General features: G+C 36.9%; 3 protein-coding genes across 4 annotated transcripts in view; 1 reads left to right on the top strand and 2 right to left on the bottom strand.

The window, feature by feature from the left end:
* The window catches only part of LOC145202667 (uncharacterized), a 54,121-nt gene extending 35,477 nt beyond the window's left edge, over positions 1–18,644 (bottom strand). Inside the window, exon 1 of the mRNA XM_080075680.1 lies at positions 18,616–18,644. The gene's annotated coding sequence lies outside the window, so the exon portion shown is untranslated. The remainder of the gene's footprint in view (positions 1–18,615) is intronic.
* On the bottom strand, positions 3,520–20,475 carry LOC145237878 (uncharacterized). The gene is made up of 34 exons (XM_080100865.1): positions 20,403–20,475; positions 18,600–18,798; positions 17,840–18,078; positions 17,486–17,770; positions 17,285–17,399; positions 17,028–17,227; positions 16,654–16,962; positions 16,392–16,583; positions 13,759–13,818; positions 13,454–13,597; positions 13,085–13,323; positions 12,850–13,026; positions 12,205–12,436; positions 11,948–12,035; positions 11,747–11,878; positions 11,556–11,693; positions 11,383–11,486; positions 11,250–11,322; positions 10,973–11,043; positions 10,762–10,892; positions 10,412–10,508; positions 10,147–10,220; positions 9,754–9,888; positions 8,874–9,008; positions 8,283–8,425; positions 7,890–8,025; positions 7,213–7,316; positions 6,911–7,023; positions 6,369–6,448; positions 5,772–5,897; positions 5,531–5,671; positions 4,941–5,074; positions 4,467–4,602; positions 3,520–4,374 (listed from the first exon to the last, which is right to left on the bottom strand). The coding sequence occupies exons 1-34, from the start codon at positions 20,473–20,475 to the stop codon at positions 4,303–4,305; spliced, it is 4,827 nt and encodes a 1,608-aa protein (XP_079956991.1). The 3' UTR covers positions 3,520–4,302.
* On the top strand, positions 18,796–26,110 carry LOC145202671 (uncharacterized). Of its 2 annotated transcripts, XM_080075685.1 has the most exons (8): positions 18,796–18,979; positions 19,134–20,461; positions 21,268–23,510; positions 23,576–23,696; positions 23,842–23,991; positions 24,960–25,133; positions 25,219–25,346; positions 25,669–26,110. In XM_080075685.1, the coding sequence occupies exons 3-5, from the start codon at positions 23,343–23,345 to the stop codon at positions 23,880–23,882; spliced, it is 330 nt and encodes a 109-aa protein (XP_079931811.1). In that variant the 5' UTR covers positions 18,796–18,979; positions 19,134–20,461; positions 21,268–23,342; the 3' UTR covers positions 23,883–23,991; positions 24,960–25,133; positions 25,219–25,346; positions 25,669–26,110. The 2 variants fall into 2 exon arrangements, with proteins under 2 accessions (XP_079931811.1, XP_079931810.1); XM_080075684.1 differs by having other exon boundaries at positions 18,796–20,461.
* The last annotated feature ends 71 nt before the right edge of the window (positions 26,111–26,181 follow it).

Below are 26,181 nucleotides of genomic sequence, written 5' to 3'. Positions count from 1 at the left end.
GAACTAAAAAGTTGATTTGGGGTTACCTATTTTTAGGATTCGGCATTTTACCTATTTTTATGGCCATAGCAATTTGTAAAACGTGAGCACAGTCCGTGTTAAGGTAGGCTACTCATGGCCCATGTCTTAATATTTATGCCGTTTGTCAGTTTTTTAGAAATTTATTACTATCCCTATAAATCAGTGGTTCTCAAACTTTTTTATTGTCGGGGTCAAATGGTATTTTTTAAGTGTGTAGGGAGCCGCAAAAAACGAAACCTTGACAAGATCACTAAAGATTATTACTTTGAAAGCTAAACGATGTATGAAAGGTTGAGAACCACCGCACTAAGCCATCGCTTAGCACACTTGGCCCGCGCATAGCCTAATTAAGCGATGTCATTTTGCAATTTTTGACACGCCGTGTAAGTCTTAGGTGATGGAGCCATAAATGTTTGCTTAAAAAAGGTTTGCAACCAAAAAACTTTTTTGCACAGAAAAATAAATGTTTGCATTAAAACAAAAATGTTTGCACTGAAAAATAAATGTTTGCACTGAAAAATAAATGTTTGCATCGAAAAATAAATGTTTGCTCTGAAAAATAAAAGTCTGCCAAAAAGTTGTTGAATTGCACTTGTGGGCCACCGTAGTAATCTTACTTCAGTTCATTGTTTTATTCATTACGAAACAATCCCATCTTTGTTTCACACGCAAAGCTTGGTTGTAGCGTTTAGTATCTATAGTAGAGCCTAGTCTAATCTTATGTGCGCGGACAAGTAGGCTTTTTTAGGATTGTCCAAAATGGCGGAAAACAAGAAAAGAAAGATTGAAAGTAAGGGCAGAGTGTTTAACCTGGAATGGACAAGCAAATACTTATTTGCAGTGGTGAAGACAAAAATAATGCATCTTGTTTGTCGAACCAAACTTTCTCTGTATTAAACTTTAATAAAAACAAGCAGCGATCTTCATTTGCTGATGGACATTTGGAGGATATTCTAAAAAATTTAAGTTCCAGCCTCGTGCCTGATTACGACGCGCTTGTTGACAACAAAAGATGCAACATCTCTCATTGAATTTTAGTTACAAATTGTGTTCTTTGGGTTGTTGTTGATGCTTAAGAAAATTTATTCGTTCATGTGATATTGTTTGTCAGCGACGAAAGAAAGCTTTTCAAATTTCAAATTTTGCCTTGGTTATAACAGTTATATCCAGCATGACCGATAAGTTTTTAAAACAGTATAGTGCAGGGGTATCCAACACGTGGCACGCCAGCCAAAAGTGGCACGCAAAGCATCTGAAAGTGGCACTCGAGCTTCTGCACGTTCAGATGGTAAACATTAGGATTTGTCACACAATTAGCCTAAATTTGTTTCTATTAGTGATGCACCGAACCCGCCTAAAAAGGTTCGGGCCGAAACCGAATATTCGGCCACGAGGCCGAATAAATTCGGCCGAATCAGGCCGAACCTAAAACCGCATTTCTTATGGGTGTTTTTAACTGAACCGTGTGTTGTTGATGCAAGTGAACTCAATTATGAAAAGCCAAAACTACTTTTACAATGCGAATACTTCACAAAACTTGTAATATTTCGCAGACAATGTAGCAAGTATTTTATAGATACAACAAATAGTTAATTTATGATGTTTCGTATTGGCGAAAATGAAAGTTTGGGTATTAATTCCATGCAATCAAAAAGTTCGGTTTCGGCCGAATCTTCAAAAAAGTTCGGGCCGAAACCGAAACATCGAAAAACAGCTTATTCGGCCGAAATGTTTCGGCCAACCGAAACTTCGGTGCATCACTAGTTTCTATCGATTTTTCTTGGACTTTGTTCTAACTTCTGTAAAGAATACCAGTAGTAAAGTTACACAACCCACTGATTGAAATGTTCGTTTTTGAAAAAATTTAAAGCTTCCTTGTCACAGGCGTAGAGTTTAAAAAAAATACCAGGGGTGCGACTTTTGATCAATATAGCGACGATACCTATACCATGTGCAGTATATATTTCTATACCATGTGTAGTATAGTCTATGCGACTAAATACCAACCCCTTTCTGTGTTTAGGCTGTTTCTGTCACATTAAATTGTAAATGTAAATAGTCACTTGACATAATTTCTTTGTGTGGTTGGGACGTTTGCTGTGCGTCTTCTGATAACGTATGCACAAACCAAAAGGACGATTTGGCGAATCAGTAATTTTAACAACGGTTTAGTAAAGAATTTGTTACAGCGGGAAATAAAGTAAAAGCAGTTTTAAATATAGCTGACCGTGTATCGTTGAAGCTTAATAAAGTTAGGTGATCTTGGATCAAGTTTGGGCCGTTGCAGTGCTTTGCAAACAGACATTTAATCACGGCTTAGGAATCGTTAATGCAAACCTACATAACAATATCTAAAAGCGGCTATATAAGCCCCTTGCATTGTTTAATGTTGGCCCATGGAATTTATTAACAAAAATTATAATTATTTTTATTTCAGAAAGTTATTGCGCCACATTATACCAAAAGTTTAGTGAACGTGGCATGTTTATGTTGCAATAAAAAGCCCATTTATTTCGAAACAGTTGTAATTGTTACGTTTCAACCGACGTCTGTTCAATTAATTACGTGAATACAAAAGCATTTGTGTTTTACACAAAGTACTCCAGTGCCCCTTGCAAACTATTCGTATCTTGTGTCGCATAAACAGAACAAAAAGGTTTCTGGAGTATCATAAACAAGTTTACTCGCACTTGGCGTCATTTTTTTCTAACCATTTAGTAGGGTTCTATATTATTTTAATATTTCACGTTCAGCAAGTGCGGTTAAGACGTTTAAGACATGGTTTGGAAAAAGTACCAAAGGTTGGCACGCGAGTATATTTTAAAACCAAACTTGGCACTGTGGTGTGTTCGAGTTGGACACCCCTGGTATAGTGGTACACTTCAATAGAGTTATTATAGACTTATACAGGGACATTTAAAATACGTAATTAGCATGCGGCCCGCGAAACATTTATGTGTTCCGTTGTGGCCCTTGCGTTGTTTTGAGTTGTGCAGGCCTGCTTTACGTGTTATGCAAAATCGACCTACATCCTAACTACGGCCCTGGGGGCCAAAAAGGGGGCCTTAAAAAAGTAAAAACATGGAATTGGAAATGTTTCTGACGTAACAATACACCGAGCGTTAACGTGGCGTGAGATGCTAATTGCTGCTTGACCAAACAAAACAATTGCAGTTTTGGCCCATCACATGAACCAAGCTAAAAGCAATAAGCACTGTCTGAAGTTAGTGGTATCGTGATGAATTAACCATTAAAATATTTATGATTAAGTGCTAAAACATGGATTGTTAAACATTCGGCGATGAAGCAATATACCACTTCTTGTCACAGAACTCATTCGTTTGACTCATTTTTGCATGTGCACTTCCAAGATCTAAAATTACATAAGATTGTAGAAATACTTTAAGCTCCTCGCGGCTCCTCTGAAATCGCGTGGCGGACCCCAGTTTGATAACCGCAGGTGTATGATAATGTACCTACAAATAAGTATCAAACAAACAATTTTAGATTTCTTTATTTGACAAGTCAAGAGTGAAATAATCAGTAAAAATTACATTTAAAAATGCATACAGAACGGATAAAAACTGCCAAGAGTGCTTGGCGGTTACCTTAAAACTGAAACGTACAAATGTAACCCAATATGCCTCGCATAAACTTCTCTTACGCACGTCTACTACGGTGGAGATATTATCAGAAAGGCAACGCAATATGGGAGATTGAAAACGAATATGGGAGATTAAAGGAATAATCACTAGGCAGTTTGGGATAAAATGGTTAACGAAAGAAAACAAGAACTCCATCCAACCGCAATTGTTTACATTCTCAGCACATTAAGGTTTGTATATTACACCCAAACAGCAACACTTTCAGATACATTGCAATATAACGTATGAAACACGTGGGTCATGTAATGTGGCAAAAACTGCTGTTTTGTGGTAAAAAATGTGAAAATATCAAAAAAAGAAACGTACAGAAACAAATATGTGTCCATTATATGACAAAGCACACATATACATATTCATTCAAAAAGGAAACGATTAAGTAGTAAAGTTAACCCAACATGCTACACAATAGTGTTCAGCCTAACAGGATACGCAAATAAACGTCTACTTGCAAAGTTGTTAAATGCAACTTTGTATCTTATGTCGTTTTGGGTTTCCAACGGAAAACGTGATTCCAAGAAAAATCAAACTACCAAACGCGAATATAGCTTACAACAAAAATCAAAATATTTCATATATTCGAGTTAGTTTGTAGATTTGTTGTAAAATATCAACAGCATCAAACGTTTGCATAAATACTTCGGGCGGATACATGGGTTTGTGCAGTTTTATACAAAAGCAAGTAGTCGGCCTGTAAAACAAGTAAAAAAACATTAGCTTATATATGATAATAAATTTAATAACATTCCAATACATGTCAGGAATGGGAAAAATATATTTTACCAGTGATCGGACCATAAACGGTCTGGCGTCTCTCAAATCTTTCACTGTCCTGAAAACATCTATTCTGTTTTCAATCCTGGTGCGGTCCAAAAGATTGAAGAGAGCACAGAAGACACCAGAACGACCAGCTCCATCTCTGCAAAATTTGGATGTTTAACAAAAACAGCACCATCAAGTAGACGGTCACAAGAGAAAAAGTTTTGATGATTCTTGCGTTGTTACTTACAATTAATGTTTTGCGTTATGAAATTTTAACAGATTCTATTCAGCCTTGGTCGAGCAGCAAGTATAAGTTAAAATATAGCCCGGAACTATGCGTACAGTAGTTGGGCAAAGATCGATGTGGTTTATTCTTACTATCGATACCGTTTTAATCGAACATGAAGGCGTTAAGCCAAAAACAAACCAAATAGCAAAATGGCAATTGATAACATTAGGACGACTACCACAGAAGTAGCCTACATAGCTGCTTACCTGCAATGAACAACTATCGGACGATTTTCTTGCCTCAAGGAATGAGCTTGAGAAACAAGTTCAAGGAAACGTTCAACCACTGTGCTTTCGTCACCGCGCTTGTTTACGTCACATTGAAGATGCGTTACTGAAACCTGTGTTACAATAAACAATCGGTTTGAACCGATACCTTCGTTTTTCATGTCATTGTTTTATTTATAGTAGTGAGAAACAAACGAATGGGTTTCATTGTAAAGACGAGCGTGTTAGATAGTTTTCATTGTTTACCGAAATTCCACGCCATTATTTATATGACTTGATTAAATGCAGTAAAAGCCTGCGCACATTTTTCGGTTTCAGATTATCATTCAGTTACCAAAAATAGGATGTCGGTAGTTGATTTAGAAACTTCTTTGTTTCTCTTGGTGGCGTTGGATAACTACGTAATGGGTTGCCAGGTGCCTTAGGTTACATTGTAGGACCAAATGTAGTTGGTTTTATATCAGCAATAGGAGGATTTGACCAAAAAATAATAACAGCGACGCCAAAACAAGTGGGTCAAATTCGATGGATAACCAGATATGACACTTACAACAATAAATCAAACTTACAGAGCCTTCAACTTCCTCGACGTAAAACTCCCGTCTTGTAATATCCTGACCCAGGTCAGTTTTTGCGGTCATAGTCACATTGATGTAATTCAACTGAAGCCGGGAGTTCAAATTTTCTGTCCAATATCCAAAACTTTGGTCCTAATAACAAAACTCGAGTCACAAAAATCGATGTGACTTCTGTCGTGCAACGATTAAGATTCAAACGAAGAAAATAAATTGTGGTTCTTTAAAACCTTACATTATCCACAGAAGTCAACATGACAATCGCAGCTGCGTTGTGATCGCATACCATCTGCCAGAACTGGTTAATGTTGGACGACATCGGTCCTTGTGTGACGATCATAGAATTAGCTCCTTCATAGTCCTAAACAACATGAACAAAGTTTTATTATCCGGTAAACAAATTGAAGTTCAAACTCGAGTAGGTGTGAGTATCGTGCCTACGCATAGTTGGAGTAGAGTGTTTGGACCTTAAAAAATCGACAGGTTTTTGAACACCACATGAAAGCATTGACAAAATCAAGCGATAATGTGTTGTACGACCAGTTTACGTGCAAAAGTTTGGCGGGTTGCATTGTGAGGTTTGCTCAAATGAATTCTTCTGAAAATCGATTAACACCAGGCACGAATATAATTCGACATGTCGTTGGGTAAAATTAGTAGCCTTTGCAATTTGCTATTTGCACAATTTACAATTCGAGATAATTTGTGCAGTACATGATTCAAATTACCGCTGGGTCAAGTTTAGGAGGAAAGATACCAATGTTAACAAAGCTATAACAGTTTCCACTAAAGTTTCCTAATATTTGCCTTTTCCTGTGACACCACAACTTACCTGGACAAATGATGCATTGATAAAGACGTTCTCGTACAAGCTTGCTGCGTTTCCACTTAAAGTCACCAGTGACCTATTATCTGTAAAAAACATTTGAAATTGGTGTTTCGGGCATTAAAAGCATAATTTAGTTTCTGGAAAAAGGTCTCATGTGTACACAGCCCATGATTCACAACTTTATCATTTATTTATCTGGTTTTGTTCGCCAATTGGTTGACAGTAAACAAAAATGTCTTAGTTGTGGTGTTTTAGTGTTACTTTAGTAGGCCAATATTCTTCTTGATAAAATGTGATTCAATCAAATTATTGTTCTGCAAGAAGTGGTACGGCTGGCAGTACAGAGCGTCCAAGTGGTACGAGATCGTAAAAAGGTTGGGAACCCCTGGTTTACATTGACATTTTAATGTAATTTTAGAACAGAAATTAAACTCTCGATTATAAGCTTAAACCGATCATACGAGAACTTTCATTTTCTAAGCTCTCGCGTTATTGAGTAAGACTAGGTTGATACTGTCCCACCAAAGTAGAAAAAAAAAACTTACAAGGCAGAACCGTGTCATCTCTGCATGATTGTCGATTTGCGTGTTGGCATGCCCTCGACTGCGAAGTTTCCAGGGGAGGGATCAGATTTAACCATTCGAATTCCTTTTTGAGACTTTTAAAACAGATGATGATTAGTAATCACTAACGGCGTTTAGTAGCAAATCGTTTTTTGATACATTTTTTCAATATACATTCTAAAATGTTAACATTTTGGATTTCAAGTAACGATTCATATGTGACTGGTCAAATAGCCTAACATATCCGGTCTAGGACAAAATTTTCTAAAATAGAAAAGATTTACGTTTGTTGACGGGAACAGTGCTCTGCAAAAATGTCGCAAGGAAGGTCTGTGTCGCCCGTAGTGTGAATCTCAACAATCAGCTTGTGCATGAGAATATACTGATTCTGCAAAGAAAATTGTCCGTTTAAGACACAAAAAGTGCTTAGAAAAAGGTGATATTCAGTATTTTCTCGAACAGTGATGTTTTTACTAGATTATGTCAACCAATCAAGTGACGCCAAAAAACGACTGAAAATGAACGAAACAAGAACATTTCAACCCTGATAACAATCCAACTTTACATAGACTGCTTACCAAGTAATTGAAACTAGACTTACTTTGGTAATTTATTAGCACTACGACAACACATACACAATTCCCGTTTAGGTATTGCTCATAAGTATTTCAAGGATAACTGAGTCCCTTATATTTTAAACTGACAATTTGTGTATTTAAATTTAAATATTTCAGTATAGCATTTTTAAACCCAAGACTAAGATTTGCTACAGACAAGGGTCAATACATTGATAGCCACTACATGGCGATAGATAGTATTAAACTCTAGTGAGGTAAAACTAACGTTATTTGTTGTTCCGGATATGTTGGTCAGATCAAAAAGTAGGCACATACACCTACATTTGGTAAAACTCCACCTACTGCGTTATTGTTCATTGCTAACCTCCCTTTCATACACTTACAATGTTTTGCACCATGTCCATTCTCTGTCGACGCATATTCAGTACAGTGCTGAATACATCCACTCTACCCTCTGCAATCATTTGTTGCTCCAAAATGTCCAAGCCTATGTAAGTTCCAGTCCGACCAACACCAGCGCTACATAGTAAAACGCATTAGTACAAAGAGTTATGGTGTCAAGTTTGCAAGATTTTGTTTTCAGCGAGTAAACAAAATTAGGCAATAAAGGGTTTCAGATATTGCTTTGGAAGGTCGGTAAAGTCAATAAAGTTATGTCTAGTTTGAAACAATAGTATTCGGAAAGAGTCATGTTACACAATGATCGATCAATAACCTTATGTCGTATACCACTATGGAAACATATAAATCGATTAAAAAAACAAAAGCATTTCCACCTGCAGTGAACAAGTATCGGTGAACCGTCTTCAGATTGCGATTGTTTAATGACGCGATGAAACCGAAGCAATCCAGTAGTGCAAACAGGAACCCCGTGGTCGGGCCAGGCAGCGAAGTGGTAGTGAGTCACGTAGCGGCATTCCTGTGCACCCGACACAATAAAGCGTCAGTTCGTGTATTTTAGTTACTGTACGTGCAGCCACTACTTGTTCAATGTGTACAACCGCCCGTAGGGATTTTCCCGGTTTCAGGGAAAAGCGTTTTACACCCAATGAATTACAGTGTTACAAACTTTCCAATGGGGGTTTCAGTGCACGTGCAATGACCCTATGTGTCATATTCTATGACAAACTACTCTATCACAACAGTTCGTGCATGAGGCCAACACAACTTGTACAAACAAATATGGTGAAACAGAAGAGCGATGGCTAAGGGCGAAAACATATAGCGTCACAATACTATATAATTACGTAACAAAAGTTAAAATATTTTAAATACACATCTTGTGGTAAATATTGAGTCGTTAAGAACTTGAGTATATTTTAATCTAACCCAGTACGCCAAGTAAAATATAGCAGCACTGAAATTACCGATAAGTCGCTTCTGGTGATGGATATGGAACGAACGATGTAGCTGCCATAACTTTCTTCCTGGTCTGTCTTCACTGCGTATTTCCCGAAACGAAGATTTTCGTTGGGTTCAGGCCAATATTTCTCGCACTTTTGCTGTGACACCAAATATATATTTTTTGCAGTGCGCCATAAAGATACAAAAGATCAGAGCTGTTCATAGGGTAAAATGATGTTTTGAGATAAAGGCGGTTCAGATTCGGGAGGTCGGAATTACTCTAGAATATTTCATTGTAATTTTCCTTTTTTGACATAAATTTCGGGTATTAGTTTGGCTTAAATATGTTACCCCTCGGGCCGAATTAATGTCCCAAAACTATATATATTTTAATTTAGATCAGGACAATAAATCAATTTGAGATCTTGTGTTGATTTAAAACGAGGACAAGCAAACAAAACGTCGCTTGCTTTGGTGTGCTCTATTTCATTGGTAGGCTATAACAGTGCTCTTCAACCGGTGTGCACGGTGCACCAAAATATGCATGGGGTGGACCAGTACGAAAGGGTATACAAGGGTGCATCACAAACTTTTAATCAACCATTAATATTTGACCTTCAGGATATTAGGGTGTAGGTTTCAATTGATATATAAATGAACCTTTTATTTTTAAAAAATGTTGATGTCTAACACTTTCAGTGCAGTCGAGGAATATTTACTTCAAAAGACGCTTTGCGCACCGTGCAGATTCACATTAATTAACGGCAAAAGTTTTTGATCAAAAATGTTTACGTCAAAAGTTTTGATTTTAAGTAAACAGGGTGCATGAGTTCGTCACAACAACTCTAAGGGTTCACCAGACCAAAAAAGGTTGAAGAGCACTGGGCTATAACACTGTATTACCTTTGTTTTTTCTAAAACGTTTGTCAGCATTACAATTGTCTTGCAGTTTTGTTCCCAAATCATTTGCCAGAAATGTTGAACAGTGACGGGACGAGGTCCTTGAGCTGCTATAAACTTGACATTTCCATTGTAACCCTGTGCAACACATACAAGGAAGTATGTATAATTTTCCATAACATTTCTTAAGTTAACCAAAATACTATTCGTTTAACTATATGACCGATTACAGACAATAGAATGAATGGAGAAGATTAAATCACCCCACCATGCAAGGAAACAATGATTTAAATCCACTGTTTGTTATTTAAGTTCAAATTCATGTTTGCACAGAAGTGCTATACCACTGCTAGTTGCGTATATTACGCAGAATTCACTTCCAAACGAGAAACTTACATTGATGTAAGAGGCATTAATGTAGTCGTTGTTTTCCGGATTTCCGCCCTTAAGCTTCACACGATTAAAGTCATCTGTACAAAAGTTGGAAACGGGTAAACCACTACTGCAATTATCTTACAAAAAGCAATCACCTGATTTTGTGTTTTTACTGTTTAAATGTATTTGTCGAATGCCATAGTGGTAAGTGATGTTAATGTGAATACAAATGATTTTTGCTACGTGTATTTATAACCAAGACAACACAATAAGAGATTCAACTCACACGGAAGAATATTTTTGTATCGGTTTCTCTCCTTGTTCCGTGTATCGGTTGCGACGCTTTTATCCAGTGACATTCTATCTTGGGCTTCCTTCAACTCCTAACGGGAAAGAATGGGTACATGCAAAATTAACGACTACACACAAAAGATAACAGGACAACCACAAAGAGCATAATTCACAGCAGTTAACGAACATACGTACACATTAAATAGTCCAAGTTATGGTTTTCAATTGTATATTAAGTATAACCATGCACACACTTATGTTTATTAGTTACTACGTGATTAAAAGTTGACATAACACAATAATAAGGAAACGACGCATGTTGAATGAACAACACGAAAGTTTTACCTTAAATTGGGTATTGTAGGTCACGGCATCGCGTGAATAGGTGTTATATCTGTCCAGTAATTTAGAAAGTGCAATAGGTCGACCGATGTCAGATGACACATTCTCATACAACGTTTCGTTTGGTTGCAATTCTAAATGCAAGGCGGAAGTAAAGAGTATTTCAGTCAATTTAGAAAAAAAGGTAAAAGGCCATTTTTGTGGCAAGTCTTACCGTCAGAACGGTCCTGGTTTCTATTGTCAAGGGCAATGATATTGTTTGTTTTTTTGGAAGATTTTCGTCTCCTACCAAAAACAAATAGGAATAGAGTGTTAATAAATCAGGTTGGTCTGCCTAAACAGTCAACAACCATCTTTCTTTGAGCAAGGAGATTATGTTTAGTTAACTATTTTCCAAGAATCAACCAACCAAAGACACCACATTCAAGAATGAAACGATCCCACAATATCTACAATATATATATGTAAAAATAAACTAAACTAAAACTCACCTTAAAAAAATCAATGCTACAATAATAATTAGCGTAAGTAAGAAGACACCAATGGAAATTCCTACAATTAGCCCTGAAAAATAAATGTTTAACGACGTATTTAGCTTACATAAGTTTATGGAGCATTACTAACCTATGGGTGTTGAAGGACTCATGATATTTGCACTTATTTCAACAAAAGGACTCGCTTTAACTGCAACAGAACTTTCCACTGCAGTTGTGGTGATTACCATAAACCTACATATATGAATTGGTCAGACAATACAATATAACTTACTAGGTAGAATAATATTCAAAAATACAAACTTGTACAACTTGTTTTGGGTCAAAGTTGGATTTTTGCATGTGTGTGTCTCCATAAGGTTGGAGTTAAAGTCAGTTTTGACATCACACGTTGAAACTGATTTGTCCCCAATAATTTTTGTGACAGGATCACCTGTAAATCTACAAGAAAACTGTTTTAAAATGATGTGTAAGCACTAACATAATAAACTTGCCTTGGTATAGCAAAAGCACAATGCCAATAAGGGATGTTTCCTAATAAAACACTTGGTAACTCTGTCCAAGTAAGTATTTGTTGCAATGAGTTGTTTGTACTTTCAGCATCCATACCAACAACAAAGTAGCAGCTTAATAAAATGTAAGTTGATTTTATATTTACAAGCCACAAATATTATGAGAAAGCAACTTTTAAATACCTGACAGGTCCATTAATTTCATTCACAGGAGAAACAATTACTGATAATGCAGAATTGGATCTTTTCATTGAAGGAACAAAATCTGGTTCTGCAAAAAATATTTTAAGTTATTTGTTTCAATAAATATTTATTCATATTTTTATGTGCAAGAAGTTAGTACCAAAATGGTGCTTAAAGTACTATGTTTCACTGGAAAATAAAGATTTATTAAAGTAGCAAACACACCACTTGGGCTAAATAAAACAAAATTAAAAAACCTTTTGGTGAAGTTGCACAATTTCTGTGTGCAAACACTGGCACTCCATCACTGGAACAAGTCATTACTTGTAAAGTTATAGAAAGCATTTGATTTGGCAGCATAGAAACATTGTGACTGTGGTTCAGATCCGTTACGTTTTTCATAGATACATTAAAAATTTGCTGTTCTTGCCATGTTGCAAGTGATGAGGAATTGGATGCAAACAAACTCAGTTTTTTTGTTATGTTCAGCTGTAAAAAATTCATAAACAATTCATTAAAATACCATTGTTCAGCCAAATATATAAGCAAGTGAAAAGTGGAATCATTATGTGATGATGCTGAATTGCAGAAGTTCAACCTAAGTTTTTCTTTTAACACCGAAATGGTTGACATAGATCTATTAAAGACCAATATCCCATCAAACAGTTGTGACATTGCAATATCCTTCTCTCCATTTTTTTGTGTGCTTTTGGTAAATGTGATTGGCCTGGCTGTGAAGTCTTGTTGCATTAACAATCACAAAAAGGGGCACTATCATCAGTATTTAGTGCTGTACTCACAAACTAAATTGATACATCCAGAAATTCCTCACTTTGTTATTTCCCAGCAGAAAAGCAGTCAACCTAATTTGACCACAGTAGTACAATTACATAACAACCTACCTTGTATCCTGTAATTTCAATCATATTAATGTTTGTTGGCCACGTCCATGTGATGACACATGTTTGCATATTCAATGTAGCAGAAAAGTTTTTAGCCTTGTCAGCGACAGCTATTCTGGTTGACAAAACTGTCTCCATAGGCACAGGTAAATTCCAGATTTGTGGAAACAAAACCACCTTAGCATAATCAGACATAAGTCCATGAGTACATAAGCATCTTACAATGTAAAATTACCTGGATGCGATAATCCTGTGTTTTTAAATTACCCAACAAAATTTGGTATTCATGATTGTCAGTGGAATTGATTGTTTCTGTTTTATTGTACACTGTTTGAATTCCTCCCAAGACATTAGCGATTGCAAGCAAGTTAAAGGTAATTTTGCCAGTGAAAACAGTCATATCTTTCCATCTAACTGAAAGTTGATTTGCAGAACAACTTACAGGTTGTGATGGTAGAAATGTAACAGGTTGAGCTTAAAACAAAAGCAAGTATTATGTTGTTTTTAGAAATTAATTCATGTAAAAAAAAACAATAAAGTCATCTGAAGAAAAATGAACATGATTTTAAGCATGAGATATTCTATTTGAGTTTTCAATCATTACCTTTAAACTGACATACAAAGTAGCGTTTGTTGGTACAATGGCCAGTTCTCCATGAAAATCTTGGGTTGTCACTATCTTTGTTTGAAAGAACTACACATGGGTGTTTTTTTGGTTGTCCTTTAGACCATTGTGTAAATGTCTGATCTGCAAAAGAAATATACACTGGGAATGTACCATAAAAATAAAGTAGTACGGTATGCATATTTTAGTCGAATAAACCAAAAGTTAAAATGAACCTAGTTTTGCAAAAATCGTGTAAAACCACATAATATTGGCTTATTATTTACAGGATGTTTAATAATTACCGAGTGGTGTGTCATTGAACCAAACCAGAGTACCATTTCTACGCTCAGCTCCTACAAAGGCTGCAAAACAAAACAAAATTGCATGAAAACAGTTTCATTGTTTATGATGCAAAGAATGCATCAAATGCATCACATTTTATTTCCATGTATTTGACACTTGCAAACAAGTGTGTCATAAAGATAAATATCTTCAAAAGTGTGCAAAACTAGAAGGGTGGCTCAGCACATATTGTGATTGCACATAAACTACGTACACTTTATTTAATAGGTCCCATATCACACACTGTCTTTTATAGCCTTAGTTGTTTCTGCAAGCAGAAACTCATGGGTCCCCCACACATGCAAAGTTGTAACTAATGCATTTTGCAAAAAAACTATAATAAATTTTGGTGCTATCTGTTTAAACAGGGCAATAAAAAAGTCTGCAGACATAATCATGCTATATGAGGTACAAACTATTCAAGTCACATTCAATTCGGCAATTGTTTGCAAAATTTAACCATTGCAGGGGTTAATGGGGTAAATGGTGGGGCTGCAGAGCAAAACTCAACAATCAACACCTCAAAATATAATATTATAAAAATTTTCTAAATTTCATGACATTGTTTAAAAAGCTAACTGATCGGACTACAGGGTAAAACGTCAAATTCAACACCTAAAAATGCCATATTGCACAAACTGTCAAAATTTCATGCAAGTTGGCCAATGTTTAGAAATTACACCCACTTAGGGGTTACTGGGGTGAAGGTGGGGCTCACAGGGTAAAAGAGATCAATGGATGATGTATTTTATAAACTGTCTATATTTCATTAAATTTAGACATTGTTTAAAAAATTCACTCATTTTAGGGGGCCAGTGGCATTAATCTTGGGGATGCAGTGTGAAAAACTACAATTAACACCTAAGTATGGCAAACTGTCAAAATCTCATCCAATTCGGACATTGTTTAAGAAATTCACCAATTTTAGGGGGCCAGTAGGGTAAATCTTGGGGCTGCAGGATGAAACACAACAATCGACACCTAATTATGGCAAACTGAACAAACTGTCAAAATTTTATGCAATTCAGACATTGTTTAAATTTTACCGATTTTAGGGGGCTGGTGGGGTAAATATTGGAGCTACAGGGTGAAACACAACAATCGACGCCTTAAAATGGCAAAATGAACAAACTGTCCAAATTTCATCCAATTCGGACATTGTTTAAAATTTCACCCATTTTAGGGGGCTAACGGGGTAAATACTGGGGCTATCGAGTCAAACAAACCAAAAGGCACATCTACATAACCATATCTTCTATCTGTGAAAGTTTCATCCAAATCCAAATCCAACAAAGATTTGTTGCCAAAAGTGCATGGACAAACTTCAAAACGGAAAAAACAAAAACATAGTGAAACCAAGATGCGTCCCCTTCAGGGAAGGGGACCCATAATTAGTAGAGGCAATAATAACAAACTAAAAAAGGAAACAATGCAATGGTGAGTTTGTACTAATGGTCTTATTTCAGCGACAAAACACAACCAAGATGCAAACACTGTTAAAACGTCATGCTCTTGCAAGGGTTGTTTTTCAAGGAATTTACTTATTACAAGTTGGGAATCACAGTTTCAATGACCTAGGAGGTATTACCTGTGAATTACAGTGTAGTCTTTTTCAAATAGGGTATTACAGTATTGTAGTCATAGTCATTACATTATGTATCAGGGAGTCGACATTTGTCATATGGGTTAAGGTTCGGTTCGGGTTCACTTAGTTTTATTTTTAAGGGTTCGGGTTCAGTTTTTAAAAATGTATATTTTCGGGTTCAGGTTTTGTTCCGGTTCGGGCAAATTATCCGGTCCGAACCGGTTTGCGGTTTTTAAACCGGTTCAAATTTTTATTCGTTTTAATTTAATTCTACCCATTATCTACCTGGCCTTATCAAACTCCAAACGAAATGTGCCAGTGCACTGTTATTTTTGACACGCCATATATGTGTTATGTCGTGTATTCTTCAGTGCGCTGTTTTGAAAAAAATCGTGAAATGTAAAACAGACTGCATTTTTTACTGGTTCGGTTCCGGTTCGGGTTCAATGCCTAACAAAATATGGAGTTCAACTCCGGTTGGGTTTTTTAGAAAATCGTATTTAGCGGTTTGGGTTTAATGAAATTAACCGCTCAAACCGGTTTGCGGGTTCGGCTCCGGTTCGACTCCATGTTATTTATACTACATAATATATTCAAATGTTTTGCAGATAGTTCACAGAAGCTTATGCACCTTCCACTTAAGTTTGTAGGATTTGCAGAGTTTTAATTATTGAGTGTTCTGTCGCATAACTTTGTATTGGTAACCCCAGGTTGCGGATCGTCAAACATGTTAGGAGCTAATGGATTACAAAGGAGATTTAAATTAAATCAACTATTTTCATTAGGCATACAATTTCCAATTCATGAACTTTTCCTGCCAAAATCCAAGTTCATCAATCATTCCATTCCAAAAGTGAATGAACAAGCACAGTGATAGAAAAAAAACATATAAAGGTGAAATTTGCCACTCTTTGGATTTAGACCACAATTATTACAAAGACAAAGCACTTTTTTGTTGAATACAAAATGTATTGTTTTGTTGGATACTTAACATTTTACTAACCACACCTGATTTTGTAATTTTCATCCACTCACTACGATTAGCATAAAATGCTCCTTTGTTTTGGATAAACTGCTGAGTTTTGTTATCGGTTATAATAGCCAGATCTCCATCATATTTTTGGCAAACACTCCGGGCATTCGTGAATTTTTTTTTAACAGGAGCAAACCAGTAATATCTTGCATCAAAATAGTCCAAATCTACAAAAATAGAAATTGTTACGTTTTAATGTGACATTCTTTCTAAGCAAGCCAGTTTCACTTTCTATACCTAATGTAAAATATATTGGATCAGTTGTTCCATACACATTCTTTGAATGACACGACAGATTTGCTTTTGGTCCCAAAATAACAGAATTATATATGACAATTGTGGATGTTGTTTGATAACCCTGGTAGTTCATTAGTGTGTAAATAGGCAGCCCAGGATCGCCTGCCACAACGTTAATGCCATTAACCCTCCAGTAGATTGTTGGTAATGGTGCACCATGAAATGTGCAGCTTAGGTTTAGTTGTTTGGCAAAAGGGACATTTTCTCTGTTTTGGGGAACAGAAGAATTGAAAATTGGTGCATACTCAACTGAAAAATAAAAAACTGTCACTTTGTACTGTATGCTTATATACAGACCAATGAATTATTATTACCAAAAACATGAGCCTCAGCTTCTGTATTTCTTTCAGCAGTGGCTTTAGATCCAACATAATTTATTGCTTTGCATACATACATTCCTGAATCTGCTCTTGTAGCATTACTGAAACTCAGTCTAGAAACTACAGAATATCCAGAAGTTGTCACACTTTGAAACACAGGTGAGGAAGAAACCTGTGGTAATGAAGTTGCCCCTCTGCATATAAAGTTAATGCAAATCACACTCTTTCTGGACAACATGGATAATACTTACTTGTACCACAAAGCTGACGGAATATTGTAACCAAATGAAACACAGTCAATAAAGGCATTACTTCTGTTTTTCCCCACAGTGATGTTGGAAGAAGTCAGGGAAATGTTTGCAGGTACTAGAACATGATTTTTTTAGGAAATTTAAACATAATTTATTTTGTTAAAGAAATCATTTAATAATGGTAAAATCCCCCACACATACCATAAACAATAAATTGGACTGATTTTGTAACTGATGATGATGAAGAAGAAAGTTTTCCAGACAGAGCCAATAAATAGTTTCCAGCATCATTTATAGATTGAACAGCAATAGAGTAATTAAAGTTTTTGTGTGTACCCAATGAATTTGCCAAATTATTTTTACTGGTGTTTTTATTGGCATGGAGAACAGTAGCCTGTATAGTTCCAACAAACCATGCCTTTCCCGAGAAAAACACGTGAGTAAATTTTTCAGCTACCACATCTGTGAAATCTTTCACAATTAACTCTGCAAAGAGGAAGCACACCTTTAATTTTACAGCAGCAAATCAGTTTAACTTTATTTATAAAATGTTACCTTTTTGACAAATGTGGAACATTAGGTTTAAGTTGCAAGGAAAATCTAACCACTTTCCCAATAAATTCTGACGGTTATCATATGTGTTAACAGCGGAAACGATCACACATTCTTCAAAACCCAGGTTTGGTTCTCCTTTATACCAGTTTGTGTAGGTTGAAGTGGTTGAGTCATCCCAAACAACACTGTTAGGTCGGGCTTTCGGGTTTGATGCTCCACACCAATAACTTGAAAAGAACCTGTAGCAATGTGTATTTTATATTTTTGTGTATTTTTATTTTAGCGGTACATCTGACACGTCAAGACAATTTTGTTTCCTTTAAAGTCTAGCGGCCTCATAGATTGCGTTTTCTAAAACTTCACGCCCTAGCACTTACGCAATCGTAAAAACGTTTCTTGTATCCGCCTTCCGTGTACGATAATCATTTGCTTTGTTTCGAAGCGACACTACTTTGCCCCAAGTTATAATACCACGTTGTCGCTTGACTATATATTTGCGTTTGCGAATTCAATAATACACTAACTTACTAACTTACTTTAAACTAACGAGGTTGTCGCCTACCTTTACGTATGTTGTAGTTTTATTTATTTTGTTTAACAAACCTTGTCTTACGTTCTAGTTGTTATTAGTCAGGAGTCGTCAGAGTTTTTTATTTATTTTTGGAGTCAGATCGCGCTTTTCTTTCTTTAATCCTAAGTTGCTTAATTAGTTACACAGCGATATAACTTAATCGCAACAGTACATTAAATCGCAACAAACCTGTTTGTCGGTGCAGTTGCCTCAGTAGAGCTTACCAAAGGACGAATAACACCTTCTATCGCTGTTTGTATTCTCTGAGTTTTTATTCGAACGAGGTAGGATTCTTGACGCTGACACTCGGCGCTAGCCTTGGTTTTCGACAGAGATTTGTTGAAGAAATACAGGCCATAGTTTTCGACAGAAGTAACCGCAAAGAGTCCTTAACAAAAAAAATAAACTTGGGTTATCTTTTGTTTGTAGCAACAGTAGTTGACATATATTGTCACTGTGCCATGTTAAATAAAGTTGCATAGAAACATATTGACAACTGTACCGTGAATTTTACCGATTGAACAGTAAACAGACAAGCCTCTTCGCGCCTAAAAACACCTCCAGTACTTGTACGCAACCGATGTGTTTTTATTTCAACATTTAATTTCTTGTTGTTTAATTTTATGGCTAAAACATGTTTTACTGTTTTAAACACATTACCAGTAAAACACGCACATCCTAATTTCAATTTGCTGTTGTGCAGTTCTTTCGTATATTTTTCAGATGCTACAGGCTACACCAGTGGTTCTCAAACTTTTTTTGTTGCGACGCCTATGGAAAAGTTTCTGGACTTGCTACGCACCAGCAAATGAAAGTCAAAGAGGAATTTAAAACCAAGTTTAATGCCTGCCAAGTGTCACTCCAGACCCGTGGCGTAGGCAGACGAAAATTTTGGGAGGGGTCAACCGGCCAAATAGTCTGCTGTCTGATACAACTTTTTGCTAATGCTCGGCGTAAGGCGTGCTTTTACCAAACACGTGACTTGCCAAACTTTGGTTCGACGGGACAGCCAAACGCTTTATTGATTTATTCCACGTCTACATAAATATAAAAAGCATGGATTTCAGCTTACAACTTGGTGACAACAGTCATTTTTGTTAATTTCTATATTTCTTTGAAAGTTGAAAGACGAAACCACAATGATGGGGGACAAAACTACACTAAATTAAAGTTTCTCAATATGCAACTTTGAAAATGTGGGAGGGACATGCCTTTGGCCCCTCCCTGGCTACGTCACTGCCCCATGCAGACACCCACCGATCACGCACTTGCTGCATGTGCTGTTTAACCTCGACGTACATTAACGGGCAGCCCCATTTTTGATCAAAAACTTTTGACGTTAATTTACGTCAATCCACACTCTACGCAAAACGTCTTTGGACGTAGGTATACGTCAACCGCGCTAAAAGTGTAACTGAGTTCAGCCACCAAACGAAACTATTCTGCGACGCCCTTGGAAAATTAAAACGACGCACCAAGGCTTCGCGACGCACTGTTTGAGAACTACTGCTATAGGCTACACTGTTCAGTTGTTTACTTCATGGTACCAGGGCAGGGGCTACATCAGTAAGAAACTTGGAGATTTGATCAAGTTTATTTCAATTCTTAAATTGGTCGTTTCATCGATATCGCCGTGCAAAACCAACCAGCGACCGATGATAGTTTTATTGCCAGCAAATGTAAAAGGGTTTGTTTGGGTGTTTTATCGTCCTGTTGCGATCCACCTCTTTCCTTACACGGAATGTTGCTTCTAGGGCCCTCGACTGGTGCCACGAACTTTTTCTTTGGGGCTCTATAGCGTTTCAACGTTTTCGATTGGCCGCTAAGCGTTTTTTTAATGTAAAATAATCTAAATGCACATTTACAGATGACTCCAAAAAAATAAATTTGGACAGACTATGTGGACATTTGGTAAAACAAAAACCTCTAATGCGGACGGCAATAGTGAGGAGGATGTGCATTGCTGAATTAAACAAACAATATGTAACTTACCCTGTGCTGATCCTAGACCGCTGCTGCACTGATTTGCAGAGAAAACTACAAACATCAAAGTAAGCCCAAGCATTTTGGGTCAAAAATTAATTTCATCTCGTATACATCTAATAGACATTGCACTTTATTTGCTGAAGAAATATCTTAAAAACAAGCTTTAACAGAGGTTTGTTTTGACCAAACATACTGAAATGAATGCTATACAGTATGTTATATCTCATTCTTTTGCGCGACGTTTACGCGAGTGAATAATATCACGTAAAAACTCATCAAACAATTAACTTTAATACAACATGTCTAAGTAAAAACAATCTTTTTACCTATCTTTGAAATGTATAAGCTAAAAGATCACAAAAAACAGTGATTTTAAACGCATATACACACTTGGCCATTAGTAAGCTGTACGAGGCAACCACTTTTGGGCATTAATTTCAATGGTATAACACTTGTATACTGCAATAAGTTTTTAACCCTCCAACAGTTTTTCTGTTTATTTTAAATTCAACTCCTTTACTTCACAGTAAGACATTGTTAGTAAGAAACTAACTAAAGTGTAGATGTACAAGAAACGCACACGCACTCCACGTTTAACGCAATTTCCGCCATAATGCGTCATCACCCGCACTGTATGACTGATCGTGGTAACCGAAAACAAAAGGTCTTTTACGGTCATGATTACCCTTAGACTTAGATGTTGCAGCATAACAAATGTAGCCTGTATTTAACTTAGCTGTATATTTTTAGCAGAGTTAACATTTTTTAACATAAAAAATTTAGTTTTATTTAAAGCGTACAAATTCTTCATCACTACCAACTACATTATATTTTTTTATGTTTGTTGACTTCATATTGCAACCACATAAAGGCGAACCTTTCCTGAAACGGAGGAATCGACAAGAAGTTGACGTCATTTTAACTTTTACTACTAAATTTAGATCAAACGTTTTTTCGTTATTTATCAGTTGTCACATGATTATCTACAACGTGTACACACCCTTTGCACATAATGTGTATAACTTTTAAAGTCCTTTGTAGCCTACATTAGTTGCAAGTTTTTAACTTTGTATTTATTATCTTAGCGCTTACAACGTTTGGCAAAAAGGTGTCGTATTTAAAAATATGTATCTTCCCAAAACAATCACAGAAAATGAGGCTACTTTCATTAAAGCAAACTTTTATAACACTGGCTGCCTGTCACAATACCTGTTACAAATCTTATTGTCCTTCTTATTAAAAATTTTGATACACGTACAATTTAATGTCACTAGTTGGCGCTGTTTATTAAGTTATGCGTGTATTTTCCGTGTAATTCTGTCGTGGTTTTCAACTACCTAAGTATGTTGCAAAACCTTTAATTCGTAAATTACATCCCACTATAGGAAGGCAGAATTAAAATCGTGTAAACATACTGAAAATGAAATACACAACACTTTTTTTCGATTTGTGTACGCCCTTGCAACACTTTCTGTCCCAGATTTACTTCGTTGCAAATACGGGTTTTTCTGGCAAGCAATAAGTTACACATATGTTAGTATTCAATGCAATTAAACGACTTTTTTATTGACGACTTCACAAACCATTAATTTGAGGGCTGTTTACATGTTAATTTTTTTACCGGAAATAACGGGGAAAACTTTTCAATACCACCACCTAGTGACAAGATTAATTTTAGGTGATAAACGTATGTCAAATAACATACCCGTCTCATGACTTCGTTGCGACCTAGATCCTTCGTTGCCTTTGATTGGAAGATGGCAAATAAATCATTATTTCACATCTGACAGCAATTGCGTTCCACGCCGCCCAATACAGTGCTTTTGTTTCCCGGAGAAAAACAATTTAAATTCCCGCTCTCCACTTTATTGCCAGTCGCTTATCGTACACACGTATTAGCAAATATTGCGCACAGGTTAGCGGGTCGGAGGTGATCGAAGGTCAAATATAAATGCGGGTCGATCGTTGCGTCTACTCAGATAAGGACGCACAACTTGTTGGTGACGAGGGTTTTTCAAACAGTACGGAAAACTTCCATCGCGAATATGTCGTTCAGAATAACAAGTACGGAAGTATTACTCCAAAAAAGCAAACTAATTGCTCGTAATATAGTTAAACAAAAAGTTGCGTTAATTGAAAAAACTGTCAAATAAACGTTACTCTTGACAACAGGGGCGCAAGAAATTTAGGAGGTAGAATTTTGTCTGCGTCTGTCGATGTTCAAGTCAAACACCATGATTGCGTTGCACCAACATTTGATCAAGAATCGCGCGAATTGTTGTTCTTGCTAAGTAATTATTTAGGAAACCACATGAGTATAAGAGTGACGTTAAGCAGAAAAGCTCATATTTTTCGCTTATGCGTGTTTGATAATTGCACTTGTAGAAATAGACTAAGGGGATATTTGTCCCTTTTTTATTTATTTTTATGCAAAAAATAGGGCTTCAGTGGGTAACTATTAGCTGTTTAACGTTTTGATATAGCTAGAAACGTTCGACAGTCTTTATACCACGCGTGATTTGACGTCCAATCTGTAAGGTCCTATATATGTAGCGACAAGTTTGTTTCCGTTGTTAACAAATGTAAAGCAAACGTATCTTTGTTTGTTGTTTATTTGATGGGCCTTTTTTGTAACCCGGTTCCTTCTTCTGACCTGACATCTGGTCATACTACGAACGTATGTATACTTTGACAGTGTGCAAAACAGTGTGTAAAACAGTGTACACTATGACTGCATTATGTTTTAGTATATCCGTGCCTTATTGTTTGAGCAGCGACAGCTATGTTTAAACCAGTAGCCTACGTCAATCCACTATTCAAATCTTATTTCGATTTTTAACAGCGCTCAACTTTGTTATATTTTTCAACTAGTTTTTAGCGGGCACCCAAACCGTTTATATCGGCGTTTAAATAGAATTACATTTTCACATAACATTGTCGAAGCAAATGGGTTCAAACGACACCGAAATAACTATGAACCGAGACGAGGGGTTTGTTATGCCCCCTTATCCAAGCCCTGCTGTTTCGGGAGAACATTCCGGAAACGGCTACATGCACGAAGACGCGGTAATCAAAGAAACTGTACTGGACGTTGAAGACAAACCCTACAGAAAGGTATTTGTAAACACCGAGTTTCGTAAATTCGATTTTGGGGCCTTTTAGATGTCGTCTTTTTAAAGCCCCTAGAAGACAATTCAACAAATGCGATTGTGAGCAGCAATGGTGGAGAGGAAAGAAAATCCTTGTTAAAGCTGGATTCCGATTCATCCTACAGCTCAGGATCCATAAGACAAAGCAAAGGTATGTAACTTTGATATAATGTTTCAGGTAGGTTTGGTTTACTTTCGTAAAAACTGAAGAAAAGGATAAAGTTCGAAGTGGGATACTTTTTACTACGTGTGCCATGTGACACAATAAGCCAAAGTCAAGAATTTGGGTTTTTTAGAGTCATTCTGCGATAGACTAGCCCATCTTTGCCAATGTTAGATGACCCAGAATTTCGACCAGCCCCACGAAGAAGACTCCTGTGGAACTAAATGTAGATGGCTATTTCTTTGTCCTCCTCATGGAAAACTTGCAAAGTTTATATGCATCAGTAAGTACCACTCGTGGCATAAACATGAAGCTCATTTTGTTGTCGAATCAAGAAAATAAAGTTAGATAGTGTAAAAAATATTTAATTTCGTTGTTTACGAGATCAAACCTGGCGGACCATGATCATGCGCAATTGACCGCAGCTCACGTGAGACCGATTTTGAAAAATTAAATGCCAGAGTCTGGCACCAGCCCCCCTTATGTTTATTGCCAGAACCGACGCTGTGACTACCATTTGTGTGTTCATACGATTGTTTTTTGCTAATACATTTCGCAATCAGGTTTACCTGATGAGGTCAAATATTTGTTAACAACCAGACAAGCGCCTATCGCGAAGGTATTCAATCGACCTCAGTGGTTAATTAAAACTTTTCAGTTGTCACGTAACGACGTTGACAAGTTAACTCACAAACGCACGGCGTCAAAATCGCTTGTATTTCCGCCTTCGAGCCCATGCGCAGTCTTATGTTCTGACCCGGGGTTCTTCAAATAGTGAAAGTCAAACGTTTTGAACATAAAATTCCTTCACCTGGAGCACTTTTGTGGCACAGTAAAACAGCTAAAATGACAAAACAAAGCAAAAACTTGCGGCTTCAAAACCGTGAAGCGTTTGTTTCTGGCTCCATGCTGATTTATAGTTTCGTGGATTATTTATTTATGCTTGGCACTATTTTAGATATTTTCACATAGAAAATTCAAGCATGATGAGATGAGGTTTTATACTTCATGTAAAATAAGTATAAACCCCCTCTTCGTTTTGCGCGACCCCCAGTTAACCTCCAGTTTAGAAAACTTCCCCAACGCCCAACAAACGAAGTCGAACAAGACCACTATTTGCCCAAAAACCCTGCACCGAAAATTCTGTATTAAACAGACATTCTTTGAGTGTACAACAACTATACCACTTACATCCAGTTTGACACAGGAGAATAGGTGATGTTGTCAAATTATTGAAACATTTTTTTTCAGTAGTGGTACTGGCGTTTTTATCATGGGGAGTCCCTTAGAACATTGCAAAGGAAGACGCACTTCCTGGAGGAAATTTGTTCGGTATCATTGTTCTGTTACTATCTTGCATGGCAGCAGGCTGGTTAGTTAGTCACATTCCTTTGCCTGGAATTCCACCCCTACCACCACTTCTAGGTAAGATTTTTGTTTATTAACACGGAATATGATCTTGCGGCCAGAGTTTGCCCGTCACTTGTTTGACTTGTACTTGAAACCACAGGCGCTCTTGAAGCTTAAGTGGATTCTGCTGGGATTTGCTATTTCGATATCTATTATCGAATGTATTGTTGTGGCTGCATTCTCCACATTAATGATTAGCTTTCCGTGGAACTGGGGATTCGTCATCGGGTAAGTCACCCATTGGGACCCACCCAATGAAAATGATATTTTTGCGGTTGTATAACACTGCGCAAGGTTAAATTGAACTAAACATGGTGCAAATGAATCCTTGCTTTTTTCATTTAAGTAACTTGTATGGGCTAAATCAGTTCACACAAATTGCCAACCAAATTTTGCATAAAATTGAGATTCTCAGGCACTTTTATACAAGTTCAAAGGTCAAACTATAAAACTGACAAAAAGGGCAAAACCGGCAAACAGTCAGTTCTACCGCCGCTATGTCGTCTTTTAGACATCCTCCTATTGTTAAAATACTTATATTTCTGAGCAGTTTCGTTCTGTGTGCCGTCTCTCCTGTCGTGGTCGTTCCTTCCCTGCTATACCTCCAGGACAAGGGTTACGACGTAGAAGGGGGAATTCTCACTTTACTCATTACCGGAGCTGCTCTAAATCAGGGGTCTCCAACTCAAACTTTGTCCTGGGCCAATGTTCGAGCTGCCTTGAAGCCGCGGGCCACATGCGCCCTGATATGTCAAAACGCTTTCAAAGACCTTAATTATGCAAGCTAGACACCACTCTATTAACACTCTAGGCCGGCTCTTTCCAAACCAAAGTCTTGGGCTCTTCAACGGTTGAAGGCGCTTTTTTTCGTTGACCTTTATGAGGTTTTGTCTTTAAAATCTTTTTTGCTTGTTCAAGGTGTGGGTACAAAGGTGTAGTAAATGGCCTTCGTAACCTGCTTAACAACACAGCGCTTATGTTGGTAAATTTACGTATAGCGTATAGATCGTGATAACGATCAGCTTCGTCTGGATCTCTGATGATTAGTTGATTGAAGCTATAC

The sequence above is a fragment of the Phallusia mammillata genome, chromosome 7 (assembly GCF_965637545.1).
Source record: "Phallusia mammillata chromosome 7, kaPhaMamm4.hap1.1, whole genome shotgun sequence".
In the NCBI taxonomy this organism is placed as follows: domain Eukaryota; kingdom Metazoa; phylum Chordata; class Ascidiacea; order Phlebobranchia; family Ascidiidae; genus Phallusia; species Phallusia mammillata.
The sequence above is the reverse complement of the archived record's forward strand: the minus strand, read 5'-3'. Positions and strand labels throughout refer to the sequence as shown.